The sequence below is a fragment of the Meles meles genome, chromosome X (genome assembly GCF_922984935.1).
Source record: "Meles meles chromosome X, mMelMel3.1 paternal haplotype, whole genome shotgun sequence".
In the NCBI taxonomy this organism is placed as follows: domain Eukaryota; kingdom Metazoa; phylum Chordata; class Mammalia; order Carnivora; family Mustelidae; genus Meles; species Meles meles.
In genome coordinates this window covers 56,557,440-56,580,795 of record NC_060087.1, presented here as the reverse complement: position 1 = coordinate 56,580,795, position 23,356 = coordinate 56,557,440, and the positions used below count along the sequence as shown (strand labels likewise).

Below are 23,356 nucleotides of genomic sequence, written 5' to 3'. Positions count from 1 at the left end.
AGAAAAAGGGAAAGACAAGAGAAGGAATTCAGAAGGGAAGGGAACAAGGAGGAGAAAGGACAAAAAGAGTAAGGAGAGAGTTAACGGGAAGGAAAGGGAGAAGAGAGTGAAAGGCAGAAGATAAGGGGGAAGGAATGGAATTCAGGAAGAGAGTAGAGGTAGGTTAGAATAAAAGATAGTGGTAACAGAAGAGATACAAGTTGGAAAACACTGAGCACTGTGCTTGGAGTATAGTAAGTGTTCAATAAATGACATGTAGGAAGGTGCCATTATAATACTATTCATCATTCTACAGATGGGAAGACTGAGGTTCAGAGAAGTTAAGCAGTTTATTCAAGGTCATACAGCTGGGGTCTAAGCCCATTACCCTCACAACATGTGTTCTCCACAAAGAAGGGAGGAGGAGAGAAGAAAGCAGGGCTGATGACAGGGCTTGTTATGAGAGAGATCAGGAAATGGGTTGGCTCAGAGTCCCTCTCTCTATTTTTGGGCTTGAGTCTCCACATATTAGTATCTTGAGGAAGCTGGCAACAATTAGTGGCTGGTACTGGAGGGTACTACCTCGCTAGTGGGTGCTAGATATAAGTTTGGCCTGTTACAGTGACAGAGATCGTATTGGTATTTAGTAGGCAGGTGCCATGCATCTTAAACATATTTCAATATACAAGAACAGCCTACACGATGAAAAATTATTCCTCTGAAAATGCCACCAGCATGCCTGTTGAGAAACATTGGTTTAGATGTTTCTAGAGCTTGAACATAGTGGTTCCTACAAGAGGAAAGGAGGGTGCCGTTGTTTCAGGAGCTCTGGAGCTGGATGGGTCTAGGACCCTGCCCATTTTGGGAGTCCCACAGTGCCTTCAGAAGAGATACATGTGAGTGGGCCAGAAAGCTGAGAAGGAGTGCCACATTACTTACACAGAGGCAGAAAAGGGAATGGGGATTTAAAAAACAAAGATTATCATCTTGCAAAGACTCAAGGGTCTTAGGACTCTGGATGAGGGGGGTGGTGCAGGTGCCCAGCGTGTTAATTCAATCACTGGAGGGCAGCAGAAGGGTATGGGTGAGAGATACACAGGAAGAGGGCTTTTAAAGGCCTGCTCCAGAAGATGGCATCATAGGTAACTCTTTGGAGATCTGGAAACCATAAAGCAGGTTGTGCCAAAAGCCCAATGGTTATTCTTAGCTCCTGGCTACCAGAGTTAGCTGGGTTGGAAAAGGGCAGCTGGGGATACTCATTTTCTCCCATATGGCCCTGGTATACTGGAAGGAACCAGTAGCCTGTACATTTTATTTTAAGGCTCTTCTGGGTTAGAGGGCTGGAGGGAAAGGAAGGTCAGTTCCTGCCCTGACCAAAAGGATTCTCTGTGGTGAGACTAACTCAAGGTCCTTGGGGAGACTTTTTTTGGCCAGCTCCAGTCACAGTGCTATCAGGGGAACTCAAACAGCAGACATAGAGAAAATTACCACTATTAGGGAAAGAGGATCAGAAAGATATTTCTTTTTTTTTTCTTGCCTATCATGGGCCAGGCATTTCACATCCCTTATCTCCCATTTTTGTCATCATAACAAATGATTTAAAAAATTAATTTATATTAATAAACAAAGAAACTGAAGGTCACAGAAGTCAAGTCCTGCCCAAAGACAGTGTTGTAGGAAATTACGGAACAGAGATTTTAGTTGAGATAAGTGTAATTTCAAACTCTGAGCCCTTGACCAAAGTCATGAAGCATAAATAGAGCTGGTGGGTAGGGCAAGGATTAATTAAGCCTGATTTTCGTTTTTATTTTTATCTATTTATTTACTAATTTTTAAAAATTTATTTTATTTAAATTCAACTAATTAACATAGTGTATTATTAGTTTCAAAGGTAGAGTTCAGCACTTCATCAGTTGCATATAACACCCAGTGCTCATTACATCTAGTGCTCTTTTTAAATGACCATCACCCAGTTGCCCCATCCCCCACCTACCTCCCCTCCAGCAACCCTTAGTTTGTTCCTGTAGTTAAGAGTCTCTTATGGTTTATCTCCCTCTCTGATTTCATCTTATTTTATTTTCCCTTCCTCCCCCTATGATCTTCTGCTTTGTTTATTAAATTCCACATATGAGTGAAATCATATAATAATTGTCTTTCTCTAATTGACTCATTTTGCTTAGCATAATACCCTCCAGTTCCACCCATGCACATATTTGCAAATGGTAAGATTTCATTCTTTTTGATGGCTGAGTAATGTTCCATTGTATATATACATGCCACATCTTCTTTACCCATTCATTTGTCAATAGACATATGGGCTTTTTCTTTTAAGACGTATTAATTTATTTGAGAGAGGGTCAGACAGCACAAGTGGGGGGAGGGGCAGAGGGAGAGGGGAACCAGATTCCCTGTTTATCATGGATCCCCATGCAGGGCTAGGTGTCACAACCCAAGATCACAACCTGAGCCAAAACCAAGAGTTAGATGCTTAACCAACGGAGCCACTAAGGTGCCACTTAAATCTGTTTATAAAGAGAAGGGAAGTGGCTGGGCCGTCACGCGGCCAGAGACTGGAAGAGTTGCTCCTCCACATCATTTACCCCCATAAGGCAGTATAAGAGCTAAGAGTTATGCAGACCTACTTTTAATTCTGTCAGCAATATGCCTTCAGTGAGCCACTTTATCTTGTTTATTTTGTTGGGCCTCATTTTCCCCATCCATTAAAAAATATTATCTATAAAAAGGGGAGATCATTTATCATGAGGGCTCAATGAGAAGAGGTGTAGGAAGTATCTAGTATAGTCCTGGCACAGAAGAACTTCTTAAAGAATGGTGACTGGCAATAGCCCTCAGTGGTGGCAAAGGGACCACAGCAACTTCAGCTTTCACAGCTAGTCTTTTTGTCCATTCCCTATGTTGCTCAATGTGAATAAGAGGGTCCATGACATGAGGTTGAGATAATCTCCAGGGCAGGTCAGAAACATGGCCAAAATACTGGGTCTTGGGTGGGAAATGAATGGCTAGCACCCACCCCCCTCTCCCACTGCTTTCCACCAGGTGGCCTTTCAGCAGGGCAAAGCCACATCAGATTGGGAAGGCTGGCTGAAGCCTCTACTGCCTCATATACAGGCCAAATGGCCTACCCACCATTCCCCTGCCACTGTTACTCTCATTACCATCATCACCACCAACGAAGTCTGGCCAGGATGTTATGTTTTATGTGAATTCTGGGCCCATGAAGACTTACTCATTGAAGACCAGGTCAGGGGCGAAGTAGAGCATCCTGGAGTTGACATTGGTGAAGGACCGCCAGCCCATGGCAAACACCATAAGCCCCATCCAGGAGTACTGAATGACTGCCATCTGGTCATCCACATGCAAGTTGCGGAAGCCTGAAGATGGGGCAGAGGCAGTGGTCAGACTGAGCACTGATGGGCAGAATGAAGTCCCCACCCTCTACTGGGCTGAGAAGCACTGGCACTTAGGCAGCTCCTGAGGAGACCCAGGGACCATTAATGCTGAGAAGCAGGGGAAAACAAACTGTGTGGTGGGGATAATATTCCTTGCTCACCCTACTTCACTAAGCTACTCAAATGAGATGATGATGGAGGCAAAAAATTGTACTGTCATTTGGAAGAGAATAATCATCTAACAATGGCTGCTTATGATGAATGAACTCTTATAGAAGTATGTTACTTATATTAACTCACTTAATCATCACAATGATTCAGTAAAGTAGGTACTACTAGTAAACCCATTCTGTGAATAAAAGATAATTAGAGAAAGGTTAAGAAACTTGTCCAAGATCATAAGGCTAATAATTGGCAGACCGCATTACAAAGCCAAGCAGTCTGACTCTAAAGCCTGTGCTCTTGATTACTATATGCCTTTCTGAAGATGCAGCGTAGTAATCATTTCTCCTATGTGGACAACACTTTTCACTTGGCAAAAGATATCTTCTACCTATAATCTCATTTGTCCCTTTTAACAACCCTGGGGAATGGATATTAATACATATCAGCATACGTTGTAATGCCTTTGATAGCAACTGCCTTCTCTACACCACCTTCAGGCTCTCTCTTTACTCTGATCCTCTTTCTGGCTCTCACTTCCTATCCGTTATTTTCTGTTCAACAAGTAACCTGGCTCTGCTAGTTTCCTACCCTGTCATTCCTGCCCTACTGCAATTATTATGCACAAACAAGTTCCTTGTGACCTGTCTCCTTAGACTAATTTCTTGTCACTTGTAATTTAGGTTTTAGTTATTCTGAAATGTTTAGTTTGCTGAACACACCATACTTTCTCATGCCTCTATACCTCTGCTATCTCTGCACAGGCAGTTGACTTTGCCTAGAATGTATTCCTCCATCATCAGGGGTTCCATCTGATAAATACCTACTCATCTTTCAAATCTTCAGTGAAAAGCTACTTCCTCTGTGAAGGCTTTTGCAATTCACCTAAGCAGAAGACTTAATGATTCTTCTTTTACTTTCTTACTGAACTTTGTGTACCCCTACTCAATCACAGCACTCATTACACAGTACTAGAATTTACTTATGTACACATATGTCTCCTCCATGAGACTTGTCGATTCCTGAAGACAGGGACCATCTTTTCTTTCATCTTTTCCTCCCTAGTACGTAGCACAGTTCAGATACTTAAGTACACATATTTGAAATATTAATTTAATATTATATTTATTAATATGATAGTACTTAAATGGAATAATGAACCATATTTTTTTTCATTTTATAAAATGGGAATTAGATGATCTCCAAATTATCTCCCTTAGTCTCAGAGAAAGGAGGTTGCTAGATGCTACTTCCAGAATACCACAAGGTAGAACAGATGTACCTATATTCTTCTGGAAGTTTCAAGACAGTTGGATGTTTAGAGAATCACCTCAGAGCTCATCTCCTACCAGTACCCTATTTCTCTTTTCTCCAAAAGATCCAGAATTATCTGTTTGTTTTGCTATACCTCATTAAGAATGCTTCCATGAATATAGATAAAGCTTATAGCTTTCTTGTTGATGACCTGACTTAACTCTCACAATAACCCTAGAGGGTAGACAATGTAACACTCATTTTGCCAACAATGAATCTGAGGGCCAGACAAGTTAACTGACTTCCCCATGGTCATATAGTCTATATGTGCCTGAATTGGGACTAGAACCTAGGTGCTCTGATTCTCTACCTCAGTGCTTTTTGCCTTCTACTGCTGAAGGACACAGCTCAAGAACTACCAAGGTCATGAGTGTTTCTTAGCCACAGGCCCAGGTCTGAAGTCTACACTATAGAGACACATTGTTCTGTTTGCTTAGTCCTTGCCAACACAAAAAGCCAATTTCCCTTTTCTTTAAGGTCCCAAGCCTAGTAGACAGCAAAGACTGTAGAGTCCCCAGATCACCACCACTGCAGCTCAATGGACTGGCTGCAGTCTTAGCTCCCAGGCCTTTGCCTCTTGTCTTCACTGTAGTGACATGTTGACAAACTAGCTGAAGTCTCAGACTCCAGAGTATTTCCAGCCAGAAGTCATTCTGCAGCACAGAACTCCTGGTACTAACTCTTCCTAGTAGGACACAAAAAGCAGAGACCAATTATGCTACACATCTTGGGGAAAGGACCTGGGAGCTTGAACCCTGAACCTCTGTAGTGGAAGCAAGGAAAGACTTGGCTGCTTGGTGTGTGAATATGAGGGTGCCTAGGTGGAATGAGGATTAAACTATACAAGTACCAAGGAAGCCACTAATACTGATGCTTTTTTCCTTCCCTGAGATGCTAGAGAACTAAAAAAGAAGAGAAAAGAGGGAAAGCTTAGTTTGGCTGTAATAGTAATTATAATAATACTAATGGTCCTTAGTGAGGCCTACTTAGCACTCAGTCCTGATTACTATGTATATATCAGCAACATAGCAGGCTAATTTTCCTATAGATCTAATATGATTACAATACTTAACTCTGTTTTTTAATGCCCAGCCTTTGGAGTTGTCTGCTCAGATAGCATGACTATTAAGTAAGGGATGACTTGAGGAAACAGTAGCTCCAGCCTACAGATTTCCTTCAGCATACCTTCACTTAACACCTATTTGCTACTATGTTAGGCTATTCTGGAGAAATTGAGAGGAGTCATTGTCAGGTTCTGAAACATACCCAACAGGTTAGGGAGCAGAGAAAGTGTCACTGGGATTCTGTTTTTTCAATAAAATTCAGTCAATTATAATTTCTCAGCAATCTGCAATGGAAACCTGTAGTCCTCTATCTAGTCTGGGAGAATGTGTTCAAAGAAAGGCCAGTTGGGAAATCTTTACTGCTATAGCACATCTGACAGCTAAGGTCTTTACATAACATCCCAAGCATCCTTGGGACCCATGCATGAACTTCTAGGTAAGGCTGGTGGCAGCTTGAATTGATTTTAGTGAAAGCCTCATAATAATGACCTATCATTTACACAGCATCTAGGTCCTCTTTCTACATAAGCTCCATGTTACTTACAATTAGCAAGTTAGTGATTGTTCTACCCCCTCTACCAATGAAAAAACAGAAGCACATGTAGACACATGATTTGCTCAAGGTCACACAACTAGTATATAGCTAAGATTCCAAACCAGAAACATCTGATTATAAATGTACTTGTAAACAATCTACTCACCTACTCTCAATTGATAGTTATTATTTATTAATGTCCAGGTACTATTCTAGGTGATTTACATAAATCATCACCATCACAGAAAACTTACAACAGAATTTGAGTAGATGCCTAGCACAGTGGCTCACACAAGATAGGAACTCAATCTGTTTAGTGAGCAAATAACTTGAACTAGTAGATAATTACTGATGATATGAATAACAGTTCTTATGAATATGGCAATTGGCTTTCTTTTGAGGATACCATTTTAAATGACCCAGGGTCAAAGATCATCTCCTTGGTTGAGCTAGATGGTAGACTGATACTGACTTGCAGACTTCTTAACATAAAGAGAAGGTTTCCCATTCTGGAGGTTGAGCTGAGGAAAGCCAGTGACTCTAAGTCATATAAATTCTGCTATAATGATTTGCACTAGGTTGTTGTTAAGACCACCAAATTAGAAATCAGACAATGTAAGCCCCAATTCTGGCTCCATCTGTTAAGTGACCAAATGGAACAAGTTAGTTAACCTCTCTGAGCCTTGTCATTTGAAATGGAAGTAATAGCTTCTCTGATTAACAGGACTGCTGTGAGGATTAAGTGGAATCACATCTTTGAAAAGGTTCTCTATTCCATAAATAGGATAATTTAAGTGGTTGGCAACAGGTAGGAAAGATTAAGCTGATTCTCTGTTACACAAAGGACCTCAAGACATCCAGCCAAATAAGTAATAAGAATACAAACAACTTTCCTTTTTTATTCTTTTTTGTATTTCTTTTCTCCCTTTGTGAACCCTCTGTTTTGTCACATTGCATACACAACCAGAGTCCTTAGGTCTTTTTCCCAGTGACCTTATTGGCTAGTCAGCCTCGGCTTCTCAAGTGAGGAAGGTGTTAGGATATGCTGGTGGCTATAACTGGGCCTTGTGAGCTAGAAAGGCAAAAGAGAGGCTTGACAGCCAACATGCAATGTCTTTGAAGGCAACAAGATCATACTATGACCCAAATGGGCTTGGATGAGGTTTTGGTCCTTCACTGTAAATCCCAGGGCTCCAGAACTACAGGGGTATCACACAGACTAGGGGTAGAGTGGAAAGAGGAGGGCATTTGGGATTAGGAAGGGACCTGGGCTCGATTTCCAGCCTTGCTACTTTCAGACTGTGTAACACAGTCTGAAACATGTAACATGTAAACACATGACTGCTTAGAACTTTAGTGTTTTTATCTGTTAATTAGAAAAAGAACCCCTACTTTATAAGACTGTTATGAAGATCAAATCAGGTAATACAAATGAAACTGCTCTGTTCACTATAAATTTCCATCTGGATGTCAGTTATTCTTAGAAGGCAGGTTAATCTTTGACTCCGTAACAAGTTTAAGTTGTTGATATTTCAAAAGAATCATTGAGTCATCAAATTTTAGGATTAAGACAACCCTTAAAGAGTTTATGGTTCACTTGTTTCCAAACTGTGCTCCTTGGAGCCCTAAGATTCTGCAAGAGTGACCTGAAGCTTCTCTCAGGGTAGTGAGGGAGAGGCACTGGCTTTAAATCAACCAGCTCCACTTGGATCTGTATACAATTTCTTTAAGAATTAAAGAGTTGGGCTGCTAAAGAAAAGTTGTTAATTCTTGGATAAAGGAGCTCTGAGGCTTCTTCAAACTCTAATATGCTAATAATCAGACCAGCTCAAATAGCAGATGGCCTAGGAAGAGAGTGATTTCCCTGTCACTGGTGGTAACCAAACAGAAGTTAGACAAACACTTTGTATTTCTTTCATTATCACCTAACATTACCTCCTACTATAATTCCCAATGCAGTTTGAAGAACAGTAAGTGTTCCTTGAAGCAAAATTTGACAACCATCAATTTAGTCCAAACCTTCTTCTCATACAGTATAAACCCAGAATGGGAAGGGTTCACACAATGAGTTACCAGCAGAGCTAAGACTAGAACCTAAGTGTTCTGACTCCCAACTCTTTCCTTCTACCATACTGTATTATAAGGCTTCCCATGGTATGACTCCTGTGGGTAATACTGAAGACGAGTATCAGTCAAGCTCAAAACTGTCTCTGTGGGTAAGCCTGTGTGTGCTCATGTAGAAGAGTATCTTAAGGCATATAAGGGTATTTCCACATGATCTGTGATTATGGGGAAATTTGTTGACTATATCTGTAGGTGGAACAGGCAAATATGACCATAATGTACAGATGTGAGAAACACAGGATACTCTATCATGCTGCTCTTCTCCTTGATTTAGGAGTTTCCTTATTTTTCAAGTGGGAATTATAACCAAGCTCTCCCCTCCATCGGGTTATGAGGACTGCATGAGTTAAGACATGGTGCAGACCCATAGGAGCAATTTGCTAAATATGATGTCCCTTATCCCATGCCCCCACTTCCCATTTCCTTACCAGGCAAGGCCTTGGCCCACTTGACCACATGTACAAGCTGTCTTTCACCCAATTCATTAAGGCTAGAAAGCAAGGCTGCAAAAGAGTCAGGCTGGTTGTTGTCATGTCCAGCACACACCACACCCGGCTCGATGGCTTCAAGGACATTCAGAAAGATGGGCTGACACTCATAGCCTTCAATATGTGACACTGTCAACTTCTGGGTTGGCTCCTCAGTGAGGCTGGTGGCACTGGAAGCCTCCCCTTCCTCTTGGAGTTTCAGATTACCAAGTTTCTTCAGCTTCCGGGCTATAGGGAAGGAAAGGAAAACTTGGAGTTATCAATGGCCAAACACACCACTCAGCCACCCGGTTAGAAAAATGGCCCCAGCTAAGAAAATAGGGATATTCATTCTCCCTGGTCACAGAATCTAAACTCCTTAAGGACAAGTGCTCAGTTTAAACACTGGTTGAATGAACGATTTATCATTCCAAATCCCTACTAAACCCAAAGTTTCATATTTTGCTTTCTCCTCAATCCCATTTTGGGTTCAATAAATGTGAATTTTCTGGTGTTACCGCGTTTTCTACTGAACAATATACAGCTTAAGATATTGTCAAACATTATGCCCATAGTTGAACATACACTGTAACACACATACTGATTTTTTTTCTTTACCAAATAGAAGATTGAGAAGCTAAAGGGCTGAAATCCCCAATATTATCAAAAGAGTAACAGAATATCCCTGACTGGAAAAATGGGACCCAAACTAAGAGGCAGCCATCAGAAAGGATGATAGAAATAGCTTCTTTTAAAACAACATGAATTCCAAACTTAAACCTTAAGAATCACCCTCCCCCCATGCTTGCACACACACAATTTAGAGGTACATCAGCATCCTGATGTTTACTAGCATTTACACTGGCAGAAATAGACATAACTGAGGAGGTCATAACTTTGAGGCCTAGCATAGGCAGTTGCACTGGGGAGAACCATAAACCATTTTATCTCTAATCCCTTTATATAATGATAGATAAAAATAAACCAAAGAGATAAGTTGATTGCTCATTTTATTTTATTTTTTTAAAGATTTTATTTATTTATTTGTCAGAGAGAGAGAGAGAGAGATCACAGGCAGACAGAGTGGCAGGCAGAGGCAGAGGGAGAAGCAGGCTCCCTGCCGAGCAAGGAGCCGGATGTGGGACTCGATCCCAGAACGCTGGGATCATGACCTGAGCCGAAGGCAGCTGCTTAACCGACTGAGCCACCCAGGCGTCCCTGATTGCTCAATTTAAATGGATAAATACAACAAAACCTGTTGCTGATGTATTTCTGGATCCTATAGAAGAAATACTTACCTGGAACTGATTTTCAGCTTTAATTAGAAAAATAAGTCCTGCAAACTCTAGTCATAGTGCAACTCAGTAAGTCAATGCAAGAATGGACCACACATTTAGATCAACAACCAGGATAGAGAAGGAGAAAATGGTGGGGTTGGTGGTGTAAGAGGAGCACAGAGTACTCAGGGTAAAATAACAGGGGAGACTGGAAAATCAACCCAGAGTGCAAGATGACAGGAGATATGCACACACACAGTCAACTCCCACCTCCCACCAAAGGCACAGGATGGAAAGTATGCACCCATCTTCTCCCAGATATAGAGGCCTGGCCCCCTAAATGTCTTGCCATCTGGTGAACCCATGGCTGACATGTGTTCTTGTAGCCAGCTCCACAGACTGGCCGTGCATACTGGGTCTGTTCCTTTGGTACAGTATCTAAAGGTAGACCCCATCTTTCTCAACATCAGCAATTTCTGGCCTTGAGCTCAGAAGCTGACAGACCATGTAGTCCCGCATTCCAACCTGAAAGAGGACAGAGATGTAACTAGCCCTCTGCCTGAGGTAACTAAGAAAAATGAGGGTGACTTTTTTAGGGTCTTCTACATTCCTCAGTCTATGAACACATTACATCATTTAATTCCACAACGATTTTAGGAGATTATGAATATTTCCTATCCCTATTTTACAAGTGAATAAACTTAGGAAACACAGCTATCAAGAAATAGAATCCTAGGGTGCCTGGGTGGCTCAGTCAGTTAAACATCTGCCTTCAGCTCAGGTCATGATCCCAGGGTCCTGGGATCCACCCCGCATTGGCACCATCCCAGGGTCCAGGGATCGAACCCCTCATTGGGCTCCCTGCTCAGCAAGGGGTCTGCTTCTCCTTCTGCTTCTGCTTGCCACTTCCCCTGCTTATGTTTTCTCTTGCTCTCTGTCAAAAAAAAAACAAACAAATAATTTTTTTTAAAGAAAGAAAACCCAATAATCTGAACCTGGTCTGCTGACTACAAAAACTATGCTCTTTCTACTACGTCATGTTGCCTCTCAAGATCTCTGAAGCCCTGAATCTTACTTCTAGCCAAACAGCAGAGTTGAGGAGTGGGGATGGGGTTATATGCCCCCTGATTTCCATCCTCACCCTTGGCTCCAAACTTCAGTAACTGCATCAAATCAGAAGACAAGAGGCAGGAAACTATAAAAATACTCTAGTCATATGCCCAAAGTAGAAACAGGTTTGGAGCACTATAGCGGTCTAAAAATTCACAGCATGACAGAGTAGGAAGGGTCTTTAGAAATCATCTCATCCAAAGGTCACAGATTCAATATACCTTCAGGGTAAACATAGATAATGCAGTGGTGTGTGAATGTGTGCATTTGCATGTGCATGTGTAGGAGAATGGGAGGAACTCTGGTGACCTGGAATAAATGACTACCTGCCATCCTGCCCTTGCCATGCACATGCATGTGCACATTCACATACACACAACCCTAGAAGACATTCATGTAATATTTAAAAGATTTTCCTGGAACTCATCTGTATTCCAAATTTAAATTCAGTCCTTAGCTACCATTTTGCTACTTCTGACATTAATCCAACCTTTCAATTCGAAGTTGGGGCGGTTGAAGCCAGAAAGAGTGAGGTCACCTAGTGGTAGAGCTAAGACTAAAACCAGGGCTTTTATTTCTAATCCAGAGTTCCCTGTGTCACATTGGCTCTCTTTTTGACTAATTCTTTTCTACTCTATCACAGTACTTACCTCTCTGAGCTCCTTCTAGATATGCACTGTCCAAAACAGTAGCTACTAGCCACATGTGGCTACTTAAACTGAAATTAGTTAAAATTAAAGAAAATTTAGTCTCACTAGCCACATTTCAAGTGCTCAATAATACAGACACAGGACATTTCCATTATCTCAGAAAGTTCTATGGAATAATGCTATGAATCTAAACTGTTCTCTGGGGCAGCTGTCTCATTTGTCATACCCTACTCATGCTTTTGATAAAGAAGAAAAGAATCTAAATAAATTTTATACAGATGAATCCTTGCACTTTTCTAAAAGGAACAGGGACAAAGCAATTGGTGCTGGTGCAATCAGTGGAGTACACTCTGTCACCTCAACTCTCTCACCAGTGACTCAGATCTCAACGAGGTGATGACTCGTGGACCTAAGCAAACTCATTACAGGCAAGATCAATATGTGCAGAGACTGTGGGGAGAGTCCATCAACATGAAATAATTCCCATTTTCTGAATAGTGCTAATGAGAACTTGGCTGGTATTTTCACATCCTCTTCCCCTAGACTTATATGGTATCTGTTTGAGGAAAAGCAGCTGCATTCCCACTTGCATCTAGGACCTGGGCAATGTGCTATCCCTGCAGCCACAGTGGCCCAAGCTGCACCAGGTGTTCTGGCCTCTCTGCCTGAAGAGGGTGACTGTACTGGACGTAATTGAAATCAGATTCCATTCATTCTGTCAGGGGATCCTCTGTTCTCTTTCTGCAGCAGAGGCCAGCATGTTGCCAGACGACTTGGAATGCTGGACAATGAGGCTTGCTAGTCTCAGCTGTTACTCGATGCCCAAGGCCTTGTTTTCTTCCATGAAGGCTATCCCCACACCCCTCCTTCCTCCTGCACCTGAGCCCCAGAGTCCGCTCTCTTTCATGTGAGGTACAGGCCTGCCATCTCCTGTCATAGGAGAGACCCTTTAGTTTACTTAAATTGAGAAGCCAGGAGAAAAGGGATAGTAAAAGTGGATAATCTAATGATGTTTGAGTTGCTATGCATCTCTCCCCTGTCTTTCAGGCTCAGAGCAGTGACAACAAAAGGCCACTGGCATGTTACTTCCTTGTCCAGACCAGCTATTTAGGGGACTGGAGCACCTGACATGACGTCTGGATCCTGATGCCTGGATACTATGGAGAATTCACTTTTCAACCTGGTGGCATTAGACCCTTGCAAGGGTTGTATCTATAGCACCAGAGACAGATTTTTCAATTCAGGTTCCACGGTGCATCCCCAACGAGAGGTAGATGTGATTTACATGCCGCTTCTACAGCCACTGTGATCTTCAGGTACTGTTCCAGCCTCATTCCTTGCCACCTCAAGACAAAGGCTTTCTCATCCATAGGCAGGGAAAAGGCAAAGTGAGGTGAAGTTCCCAAAGTTTTAGAAAACTTGCTTCACTCTCTCTAAGGTCAAGGATATTTCTCCTCTCCATACATCACCATAACATTTGGAGCACAAAAGAATTACTTCCTGTGGTAGGTGGACTTTTGAGATGGTACCCAGGAGTCCTAATCCCTGACTGCTCACACACCTTCTTCCAGTTATTTAGTCAAACACCCGTGGTTATGAAAGTGTTGGATAGATGTAATTAAGGTCGTAATTCAACTGAGTTTTAAGGTTGGTTATCCTTGCTGGACCTGGCCTAATCAGATGAACCTTTAAAAGGGACTGGGATCTTTCTGGAAAGACATTTGTGGAGTCAGGGGATTCAACATAAGGAAGCTTCTCTGTCACTGGCTTTGAAGGTGGAGGGATCAATATGCCAAGGAAGGAGAAGAGCCTCTAAGAGCTGAGAGCAGCCTCTGGATGGTAGCCAGAAAGGAAATGGGAGCCTTAATCCTAAAAACTGAATCCTGTCATAATCACATGAACTTGGATGAGAACCCTGAGCTCCAGATTAAAATACAGGCTGGCCAATACCTTGATTTTGTACTTGTGAAACAGTGAGCTGAGAAACCAGTCAGGCTGTGTCAGAATTTTGACTTACAGAACTGTGAACTGATAAATAGGTACTATTGGAAGTTGCTAAGTTTGTGGTAATTTGTTATGCAGCCATAAAAAACTAATACACTTTCCTTACGGAAGTCTGGATTAGGGCAAGATGATAGATTTCAGAGTCAGATGATCTTGAGTTCAAATCCCAGCTCTGTCAATTACTAGCTTAGCAAGTTTGAACTCCTTGATCTCTCATCTTTTCTGAGATTCAGTTTCCTCACTTGTAAAGTGGGGGTACCACTACCTGGCTCTTAGGACATTTATAAGAACTAAATGAGAGAGAACTTCCAGCACATAATGAGCCCTCTAAAATGACTCCTTTACTCTGCAACCATTTCTAAAGAGTAGGGAGTGAATGGTTTGCAGGTGCCCTAACTCAGGCATGGGGAAGAAGGAAGTGCAGGAATAAGATAACCAGATATAGCAGAGAAGGGAAGGGATAACACATTATAAAATGAAAAACAACAACGGAGTTTCTTCTGCACATAACTGCCTATAAAACTGAAGTCAGATCTTAAGGGTAATTCTAAATGCTAAGTAAACATCAAGTTATGTTTGGTGCAAGGCTACAAATTCTTTGTGAAACCAGACTAGTCCATAATTCTCTCTGTGTATTTGAGTATGTGTGTATGCAGCTGCTTGTATATTACAGTGCTTAAATAAAGGGGTCATGAATTTAAATATCTTCACTAGCCAGGCAGATATGTAAATGAATAAAATAGCCTAGTGCACAAAAATAATGTAGGCTGGGGAAAGTGAAAAGTACTTGATGCCTGGCCTAGGGGCAGTCTATGTCAATTTTCTAAACAAAGACTGTGCTGGGCAAACAATTTTGTAAGTAGAATAGTGGCCTGGGGAAAACCAGTTTGTGGCCTCTGGCTTACATCATGCCCAGCCATATTTTCATCCACTAGGATTACAGTCAGGGGATCTCACTGTACAACTTTAGGCTTAGAAGGTCAGATGAACACTGGATTAGGCTTCAGGGGAACTCACTATAGAACGGTGGGAATACCTTTTTCCTTCTTTTGCACTTGCTTTTCTCCTATATGTATAAAAGGCAAAGAATTTGGAGCCAGACCATCTGTTTTAAGTCTGGCTCTATGCTTACTAGCTGTGTGACTTTGGCCTGGCCTCTCTGTACCCAAATTTCCTCATCTGTAAAGTGGGGGATATTATTAATACCTAAATAATAAAGTTTTTAATGAGGAATATATAGTTATTGTGGTGGCACCTGGGAGTGGAGAGCTGATTCACACCCCCAGAAAGACTCTCCAAGATTGAAGCATGATGAAAAAATACACTAAACGTAAGGAGGCTCAACACAATTATGACATCAAAGTTCTACAGTGTTATTTACAATAAAGGGCTTTTTATTACTGTGGTGGTTAATTCAGAGTCTTATGGGGTATGTGACCTTGGACATATCCCTTGACTTCTCCTGCACCTCAGTTTTCTCATTTATATATTGGCTCCAATCTGACCTGACTACTGCATAGTTATTATTAGTAGGAAATGAAATGATCTCAGTGAAAGTGCTCTGAACCTGGTAAAAGTGTATGCCAGTGGGCAGGCTATGACGTCTTCCAATAATGGATCTTTAGTTAGAAAACATTCTGAAAAATGGCTTAGGGTGGCAACCTATAAGAAATATTGCCTTCAACCTTGGGCATCTGGTCTCAAGCCAAAGGCTGAGGGCCAAACTGACAGTTTTCAGACTCCTAAGATAATAATAGGATCATCTCACAGAGCTGTTGTAATTTTCCAGAAGAGAAAGCATGCTAAGACAAAGGTGATTAGAACAGAGCAAATTCCGTTAGTCAATAAATTATGCCTTTTACTTTTGCTAGCTGCTAAGCCCCACATGGCTCTGCTTCACCCCCTTTATCTTATGCTGGTAAACACCTTTCTGAATAAGGTAACTGATGAAACATACAGAGTTTCCACAGGGACTGAAATCAATTAGGAGATACAGTAATAAGAGCCCCAGACATCAGATCTACTACAACAGTAGAGCCTTGAGAGGGCTACAAGTTCCATTAAGGGACACTGAGAGGAAGTAAAGTGGGCCTGTGGATATGATTTCTTATTTCAAACCAGAACAGCAGTGCTTTATTCCATATCTACATTTGGGACTCCTTGTCAGATTTTGTTAGAAGAAAAGGCTACATCTCCAAGAAAATACTTGAAGGCCCCAGATCTTGTCTATCCCTTCCTCTCCCATTCAAATCATTCCAGGTTTAAAAGGTAAGTAGACTGCAGGTCAAAGGTGTTTTGCCCCCATCACATAGTTAGATAGTAGCAGATCAAAAAATAGACTCAGGTATCCTGACTTCTTGGGTGGTAATCTTTCCATTTCATCTGGTTGAATAGCGTGTTAATGGGGAGGAGGGTCATTTTGAGAGGAGTGGGGAAGAAACAGGACAAGGACAAGAGGCAGGGAACAGAACTAGTCATAGGAAGGCATGGAATTAAAGATTAGTAAGGGGTGTATCCAAATATAAGTGTACACTAAAATGTGTAGGCCAAATTTTCTCAGGCAAGATGGCTCCTTTGTCCTCTCCCCCATGTCTCCATTCTCCTCCCAGTCCCAATTCTGATTCAGAGAAAGAGTCTGCAAAAAGGAGTATCAAATTTTATCTTTCAAGGTTTATTTTGGACTATTTAGTCTAATGGTTTTTAGTTCATGGAGGAGTAAATGTAATTAATAATAGAATGATATGCAATGCTGCATAGACTTGCCAAAGCACAGGATCTGGCAGAAGCTATTTCCAAGTCTTTTTCTCACAAGAGCCAGAAGAAAGGGGGTCACTGTCCAGATGCCATCCTGGGTGAGGGGCACAGAGTCATTCCCAAAAATCTGCTCATGTGAAATTATAGAGCCTGGAAATGCTTTTGCATACCGGGCTTTTCCACTGGAAAAAGTAACTACACGAATTTAGAGCATACATGCTTTTACAATTACATTTAAACTGACATTAAAAACAAATGTGAAACAGCCCAGGCTGAACAGGTCAGCATGACCTGGAAAGCAAATGAGAGGAAAAAAAAAAAAAAAAAAAGAAAGAAAGAAAAAAGTAAAAAAGGCCCAAAGTTAACAGCATTAATTCTGTCAGTCTGTTGTGAATAAGAAAATACCACTGATATATTTGTGATTTTATTAAGCAAAATACATTAGCAAAAATATGCAACATTCAAACAAACAGAAAGCAGTTAAAAAATAAACTACATTAGCCTTTCAGTCCACATTAGAGAACCTCTCCTTGGACTGGAGATTAAAATTCTGTCCGAAGGAGTGGGGAAATTCCCCTCCCTCCTAAAGTCCTTCCTTGGCTTTTCTCCAGAATGTTGCTGAGTCAGGGGAAGGAGAAAAGGAGGGGGAGGGAGGGAGAAAGGAGGTGGGGAGGAAGAGGGAGAAAGGAGAGAGAGGGAATGAGAGAGGAGGGAGGAAGAGAGGATGAAGAAGAGAAGAGGAGAGAGGGAGGGATTGAGAGACAGAGAGAGAGAGAGAGAGAGAGTGTGTGTGTGTGTGTGTGTGTGTGTGTGTGTGTGTGTGTGTGTGTGTAGGTGGAGACTGGAGAAGGAAGAGGGTGGAAAATACAAGCCCCAGGCAAGGCAGAAAGAATGCTCTGACTCTCATGTTTGTCTGCCCCTAGTCTCACAGACTCTACATCCACCAGAAGCAAACTTCTTCCAATATGGAGCTTCGGGGGCAGAGACATAGAATAGCAAGGCATTACAAACTCTAAGTACCTCTTCTCTTAGAATAATGTAAAGTTTGATGTTGGCTTGAGAAAAGAACAAAACCTCATACCAGATGAAGAGGCAAGTGGATGGTGTGAGTGAGTAGGGGGTTATTGTGGGGGCACTAAGGCTAGAAGTAAGGGGTAGAGTCTGATCCACTTTCATCCTTCATCCGAACTTCAGAAGGAAATAAGAGAAGGGGGCACTGGTTTTTAGATTTTTCCTTCCTCCTTCTTCATGAAAGGGTTAAGAGTATGTGCTTCTGAAAACATAATCACCTTGAATTTGGGAATAAGGAGAAAATAACTGACTATAGTTCCCTGATCTGTTTAGAGAGAGGGGCCAGCTGGCTTCTTAGGGCTGCTCCAGAAGAAGCAGAAATCTGGTCCTTGTTTACTAAACTTATGTGGATCAGCTACTGCCTTCATCTCTGTGATGGGGCCTGAGGTTAAAATCTAAGTCATTGGCAGTGGTCCAGCAGAACAGAGGTAAGAGGAAACTCATGAGCTGAATAATGATGAAGTAAAAATGGCCACAGGAACCTCAGGTAGGCACAGTGGCTTCTTGTTCTAGGTAGCAGCTTGAGTCCCCACAGCAAAGCTTCTTCCTGGCAGCATGCTGTGGAAAGCAAACAACCAAGCCAGAGCTTCACTGCATCCATCCACCTGAGTGCTATCACATACAATCAAGAATAATCAAAAAGCACTCTGCTAACACCAAGTCATATTACAGAAATCAACCATCATGATACTACTGCATGAATGGTAATTGATACTACTTGTAGAGCTAGTCCTCACAACATCCCTGTCAGGTAGGGAAATGATCAGTCCCATTTCAGGGAGTCATTAACCAAGAAAGTAACCCCCAGCCCCAACACTGGAATCTGAATTGAGGAGCAAGCATTTGAGGCCCTAGATTCCAGTTGTTTCCAAGTTATCCACTAGAACCCTCTAGAACCCTCATTCTGGACTGAAGCAGGTCAGCATTTCTTCAGTGTCTGGTTGTTTTGAGATGCTTAAAATTGCCAACCTGGAATTTTTCTAATATGAAAATAGAGAGACACTGTTTAATGTAGCAACCTAAAGGTGGGCTTGCATGTAGAAGTCCCCATAATCAGTTGCCTGAGCGAGGTCCTCTGATTTTAGTGGCAGCATACAAAATTGGGCCAAGGGGGTGGCTGCCATTTTAGACTGGGGTTCTTTTCTCTTTTCCTACCTACCTGTTAAGTCAGGCAAGGGGAGGAAATGGAAAATTCTTTACTTAGATTTGTTTTCTCCCCCCTTTCTTTTCTGCCTTATTAACAAATATACTAAGGAGCCTATATATGTGTTTGAGTGTGCCTCTTTGTGCACAGTGGGCAATAATTAGTCAGTGGGGGTGGAGGATCTGGAGGAAAAGGAGGAGGCAGAATTTAACAGCCTCATTATAGCTACTCAGAGCCCAACAAAGCCTCCCTATTTGGTCTTCTGAATTTCTTGCAGCAGCCAAACAATCCCATAATATTAAAAGCATTATTACTCAGCTTGGAGATGGGAATGCTTCAAAATTAATGTTTCTGTGCCTAACAGCTCACTAATCAAAGCTTCTATGCCTCATTTTCCACCCTGGGGAGAGTCCTCAGTCTCTTTCAGTTTCATTGTGGCCAACATGACACACCACACTGTGCACGCCTGGGCTGGTGACCTTTTTATCTTGGTCAAGATCCAGATTTTCTTCTTAGTTCTAAATTCCAGTCCAAGTTTTCTACAGGTGATTTCTTCAGGATTTGTGCTTACATTTTTTAATTGCTGACTGCTAGAAGGCTAAAATGTCCCTCAACAATCAATTTTCACTTCAGCCACAGAACCATTAGTCCAAGCAGGGGAAAGAAACCCATTTCTAATGCCAGGCTTAAGAGATCTAGAAAGTGTATGTAGCCAGGATTTACTAAGCCGAGGAAAGTGGAGCTTTATTTTTAAAAAGGAGACCCAGGATAGGGATGCCATTTTATTTACTTCCTAGATACCTGTTGTCATGGAAACATTATCAATAAAAGACAATCTGAAGGCTCCACTGATTTCTGGGTGGCCATGTACTTTTCCCCTTAGTTCTACTTCATACAAACATGATCCTAAAAAATGGGCAAAATTCTCTAAAAAAGCATCTTGATCAGGCAAATTGTCTATGTATAAGTTCAGTTCAATAAGAACATATTTTAAATGCTTTCGTGATCTTAAGGACTACATCCTACAATTTGTAAAAGCAGGTGGCTATATTTTTAAATCAAAAGTTAAATGTTTCCGGGGTGCCTGGGTGGCTCAGTGGGTTAAAGCCTCTGCCTTCAGCTCAGGTCATGATCTCAGGGTCCTGGGATCGAGCCCCACATCGGGCACTCTACTCAGCGGAGAGCCTGTTTCCCCCTCTCTCTCTGCCTGCCTCTCTGCCTACTTGTGATCTCTGTCAAATAAACAAATAATATATATATATTATATATATATATATTTTAAAGATTTTATTTATTAATTTGACAGACAGAGATCACAAGTAGGCAGAGAGGCAGGCAGAGAGAGAGAGGGAGCAGGGTAGAAGCAGGCTCCCCGCTGAGCAGAGAGCCCGATGCGGGACTCGATCCCAGGACCCTGGGATCATGACCTGAGCCGAAGGCAGCGGCTTAACCCACTGAGCCACCCAGGTGCCCAACAAATAAAATATTTTTTAAAAAAGTTAAATGTCTCCAAATAAGCAGTTATGTTATTTCAAATAATTTGTTTCTAAATTGTTATATTTAGAAAATACTTGTCTTTGTATATATGACCTAGTATGTTCTGTGTACTCTTAGCTTTCTGCCTACTGCCTTTGAAAAATATTGCCTATGACATCATTTTACTCTCTCAAGAGCAACTGAGGGATTTTAGAGCACTTACAGCAAAAAGTAAACAACAATAAAATCTTTCTGCTCCTATTACACTTTAAAAACTCAAGGATTTTAAGTGGAAATTTTACAAGTAAGATACTCATTCAAGTACCAGATATGGGGTATCATCAATTTTGATGACTTGAAAATATTATTTGTTTCTACCATAGTTCTCCAAAAGCAAAGACTCAAAGGCAGACTACAACATATATATGCTGTCCCAGATAATTTGGTTTGAAGGAATTGTGAGACACAGTCTCTGGTTTCTCCACATACAAGTTTGCTTGAGAACTATAATTAGAGAGAACTATAATTAGAGAGAAGCATACCCTTTTCCATCCAAAGTGTCCCGAAATTTGTATGCAAGCAACTGGAGTATGGTGATCTAGACCAGGAAGAACAGATTTCAGGAGTTGATTCAAAGGTGATACAGAGACCAGACAACCAAGGAACCAGTACTAAAAACTACATCGTAATAGCAGTGGTGACTGGGAGCTCACAGGCCGATTCTCATCCAAAACAGCACTAGAGGGTACAGTGATATACTTTGTGTGTCCACTATATACCAGTTTCTTTACAAACTTACAGTTCTGTAAGGAAGATTTTATTATTCTCATAGTATAGTTGGAGAAAATTAGGCTCAATATCTAATGATTTGTCCAAGGTCATTAAGATAGTAAGTGGCAGAGCCAGCACTAGAAATGACATCTGTCTGTATCTGAGTGCCTTACATGATTTCCACTGTATCACAGGACCTCTTAAAACAAACACACAGACACAAAAACAGAAACAGATTGTAAATGCTGAGTCACATCCTGTGTATATTGATATCAAAGTTCATAGGGCAATTCTGTTTCTCAGTTATGCCCATCTGTAGGAGCACTCAGGTATCTGAGAGTTGTGTGTGGGAGTAGCATACTTCTTAGAATTGAGACTTTTAGAGCTCTGATTAGAGTCAAAGGAGAAAGGAGAAAATCTCAGTAACTGAGTTCCACACTATTGATTCTTTATGATACTCTGCTGCCTGCTGAACAGGGGGATTTAATCACTGGGTGGGAAGTGGGACCCAAAGTCTGCAAATCTATGCTTTATAGGCCTCCTACTTTAGCAAAGAGGGTCAGGATAGATCTTGAAAGGCTAGTTAGAGAGTTCACAAAAGGATTATCATTAAACTTTTTAGGGAATAATATCTGGGTATTACATTTAGTGATCATTCTGTGCAATGCTGGAAGTCATTATATTTGTTGGAAATAGCTGGTCTAGCATCTTTCTTGAGTCTGAAATCTGTACCTGTGGCCATTAGATGACTTCGACAATAAGGCTACTTTGGCCTGGATTACATGCTGACCTTTGTGTATCACAATAATATAACAGACATGGCTTACTTTAGAGGTTTTGATTTCCTCCAGTGCATCCTCTTGAGATGTGGTGAGGATGATCTACTTTTGGTCACAAAGTCATTCTTGACTGTGAGCAATGGCATACGCATCTACAAAATGAAAGAACTGGGCTAGGGGTATTGTCTGCCTATAGGACAGTCTTTATCTGTACCCAAGTTTTCCAAAGTGCATTCCAGAAAATAGTGGTTTTGTAGGATATTAACAGGTGTTATATGAAAAAATTTTTTCTGTGGTTGAATTAAATCTAGGAATCCTGAGTTACCAAGCTCCTCAGGCTACTTTACTGTAGTGTTTGCCAAGGTCTGTGTTATGCTAACATGTACTGTAAGTCTTCCTGAGCAGGACCATAACATGCAGCTTTGCATAAATTATTTGACCATAAAAATCATTTTTCATGGACCATGTTGTGAAACTAGGTTTTTCAGAACCCATGCCAGGGAACACTAGCCTAGACCATGGCAAGAAGTCTGTATAAAGGAAGAACTTAAGCACATGGTCAGTACTTCTGGTATCAACCCAAATGGAGGCAACTAACCTCAGGAACTAAGGCTGCAATCCTAGATGTGAAGCAAAATTTGGTGTAGACTTTCTCTCTCTCTCTCCCTGGCCCATTATATATTTTTCTAAAGTGTAGGTCCTCACTTATATCACACTCATGCTGCCAGTAATTGTCTTAAAGAAACAAATGTAGGAACACACAAAATGATATGTGAATGTGTCTATCCCATGTCACAGATCTTCAGCTGCCTGAAATCCAAAATTTTAGCATAATAACTAAGTCCATTTTTAATGTGGTTTTACCTTACCTTCCCCATTTCCCCAGATCTTGTCATATTAAATGACTTGCTCTTCCTAAAACCCTCACTACATTTTTTTCTTATGTTTCTGTGCCTTTATTCAAACTGTGCCTTTTGCCTTGAATGACCCTTCCCTTCTATCTCATTCAGTTTCTTCCCAGGCATTTCTTTTTCATCCTTTAAGGTTAAGATGTATTCATTGTCACTGCCTGTCTCCTATTTAACTTTTTAAGGCAAGGGATTTTATCTTAATCATCTCTGCTCCCCCAACATGCCTACCTTAGTGTCTGGCACATTGTTCATACTCAATAAATAAATATTTTCCAAATGGATAAATGGATGAATGAATGGATGGGAAGATAAAAGGACTAGCTAGTTGGCTGGCTGGAAGGATGAACAGATAAA

At 41.3% G+C, this 23,356-nt stretch overlaps 1 protein-coding gene across 1 annotated transcript in view; it reads right to left on the bottom strand.

Annotated features, from left to right (window-relative positions):
- Positions 1-23,356, bottom strand: part of AR (androgen receptor) — a 198,806-nt gene that overhangs the window by 6,394 nt on the left and 169,056 nt on the right. The window contains exons 4-5 of the mRNA XM_045994962.1: positions 9,017-9,304; positions 3,227-3,371 (exon numbers count right to left, since the gene is read on the bottom strand). Of these exons, the coding sequence (XP_045850918.1) occupies positions 3,227-3,371; positions 9,017-9,304 (433 nt within the window). The remainder of the gene's footprint in view (positions 1-3,226; positions 3,372-9,016; positions 9,305-23,356) is intronic.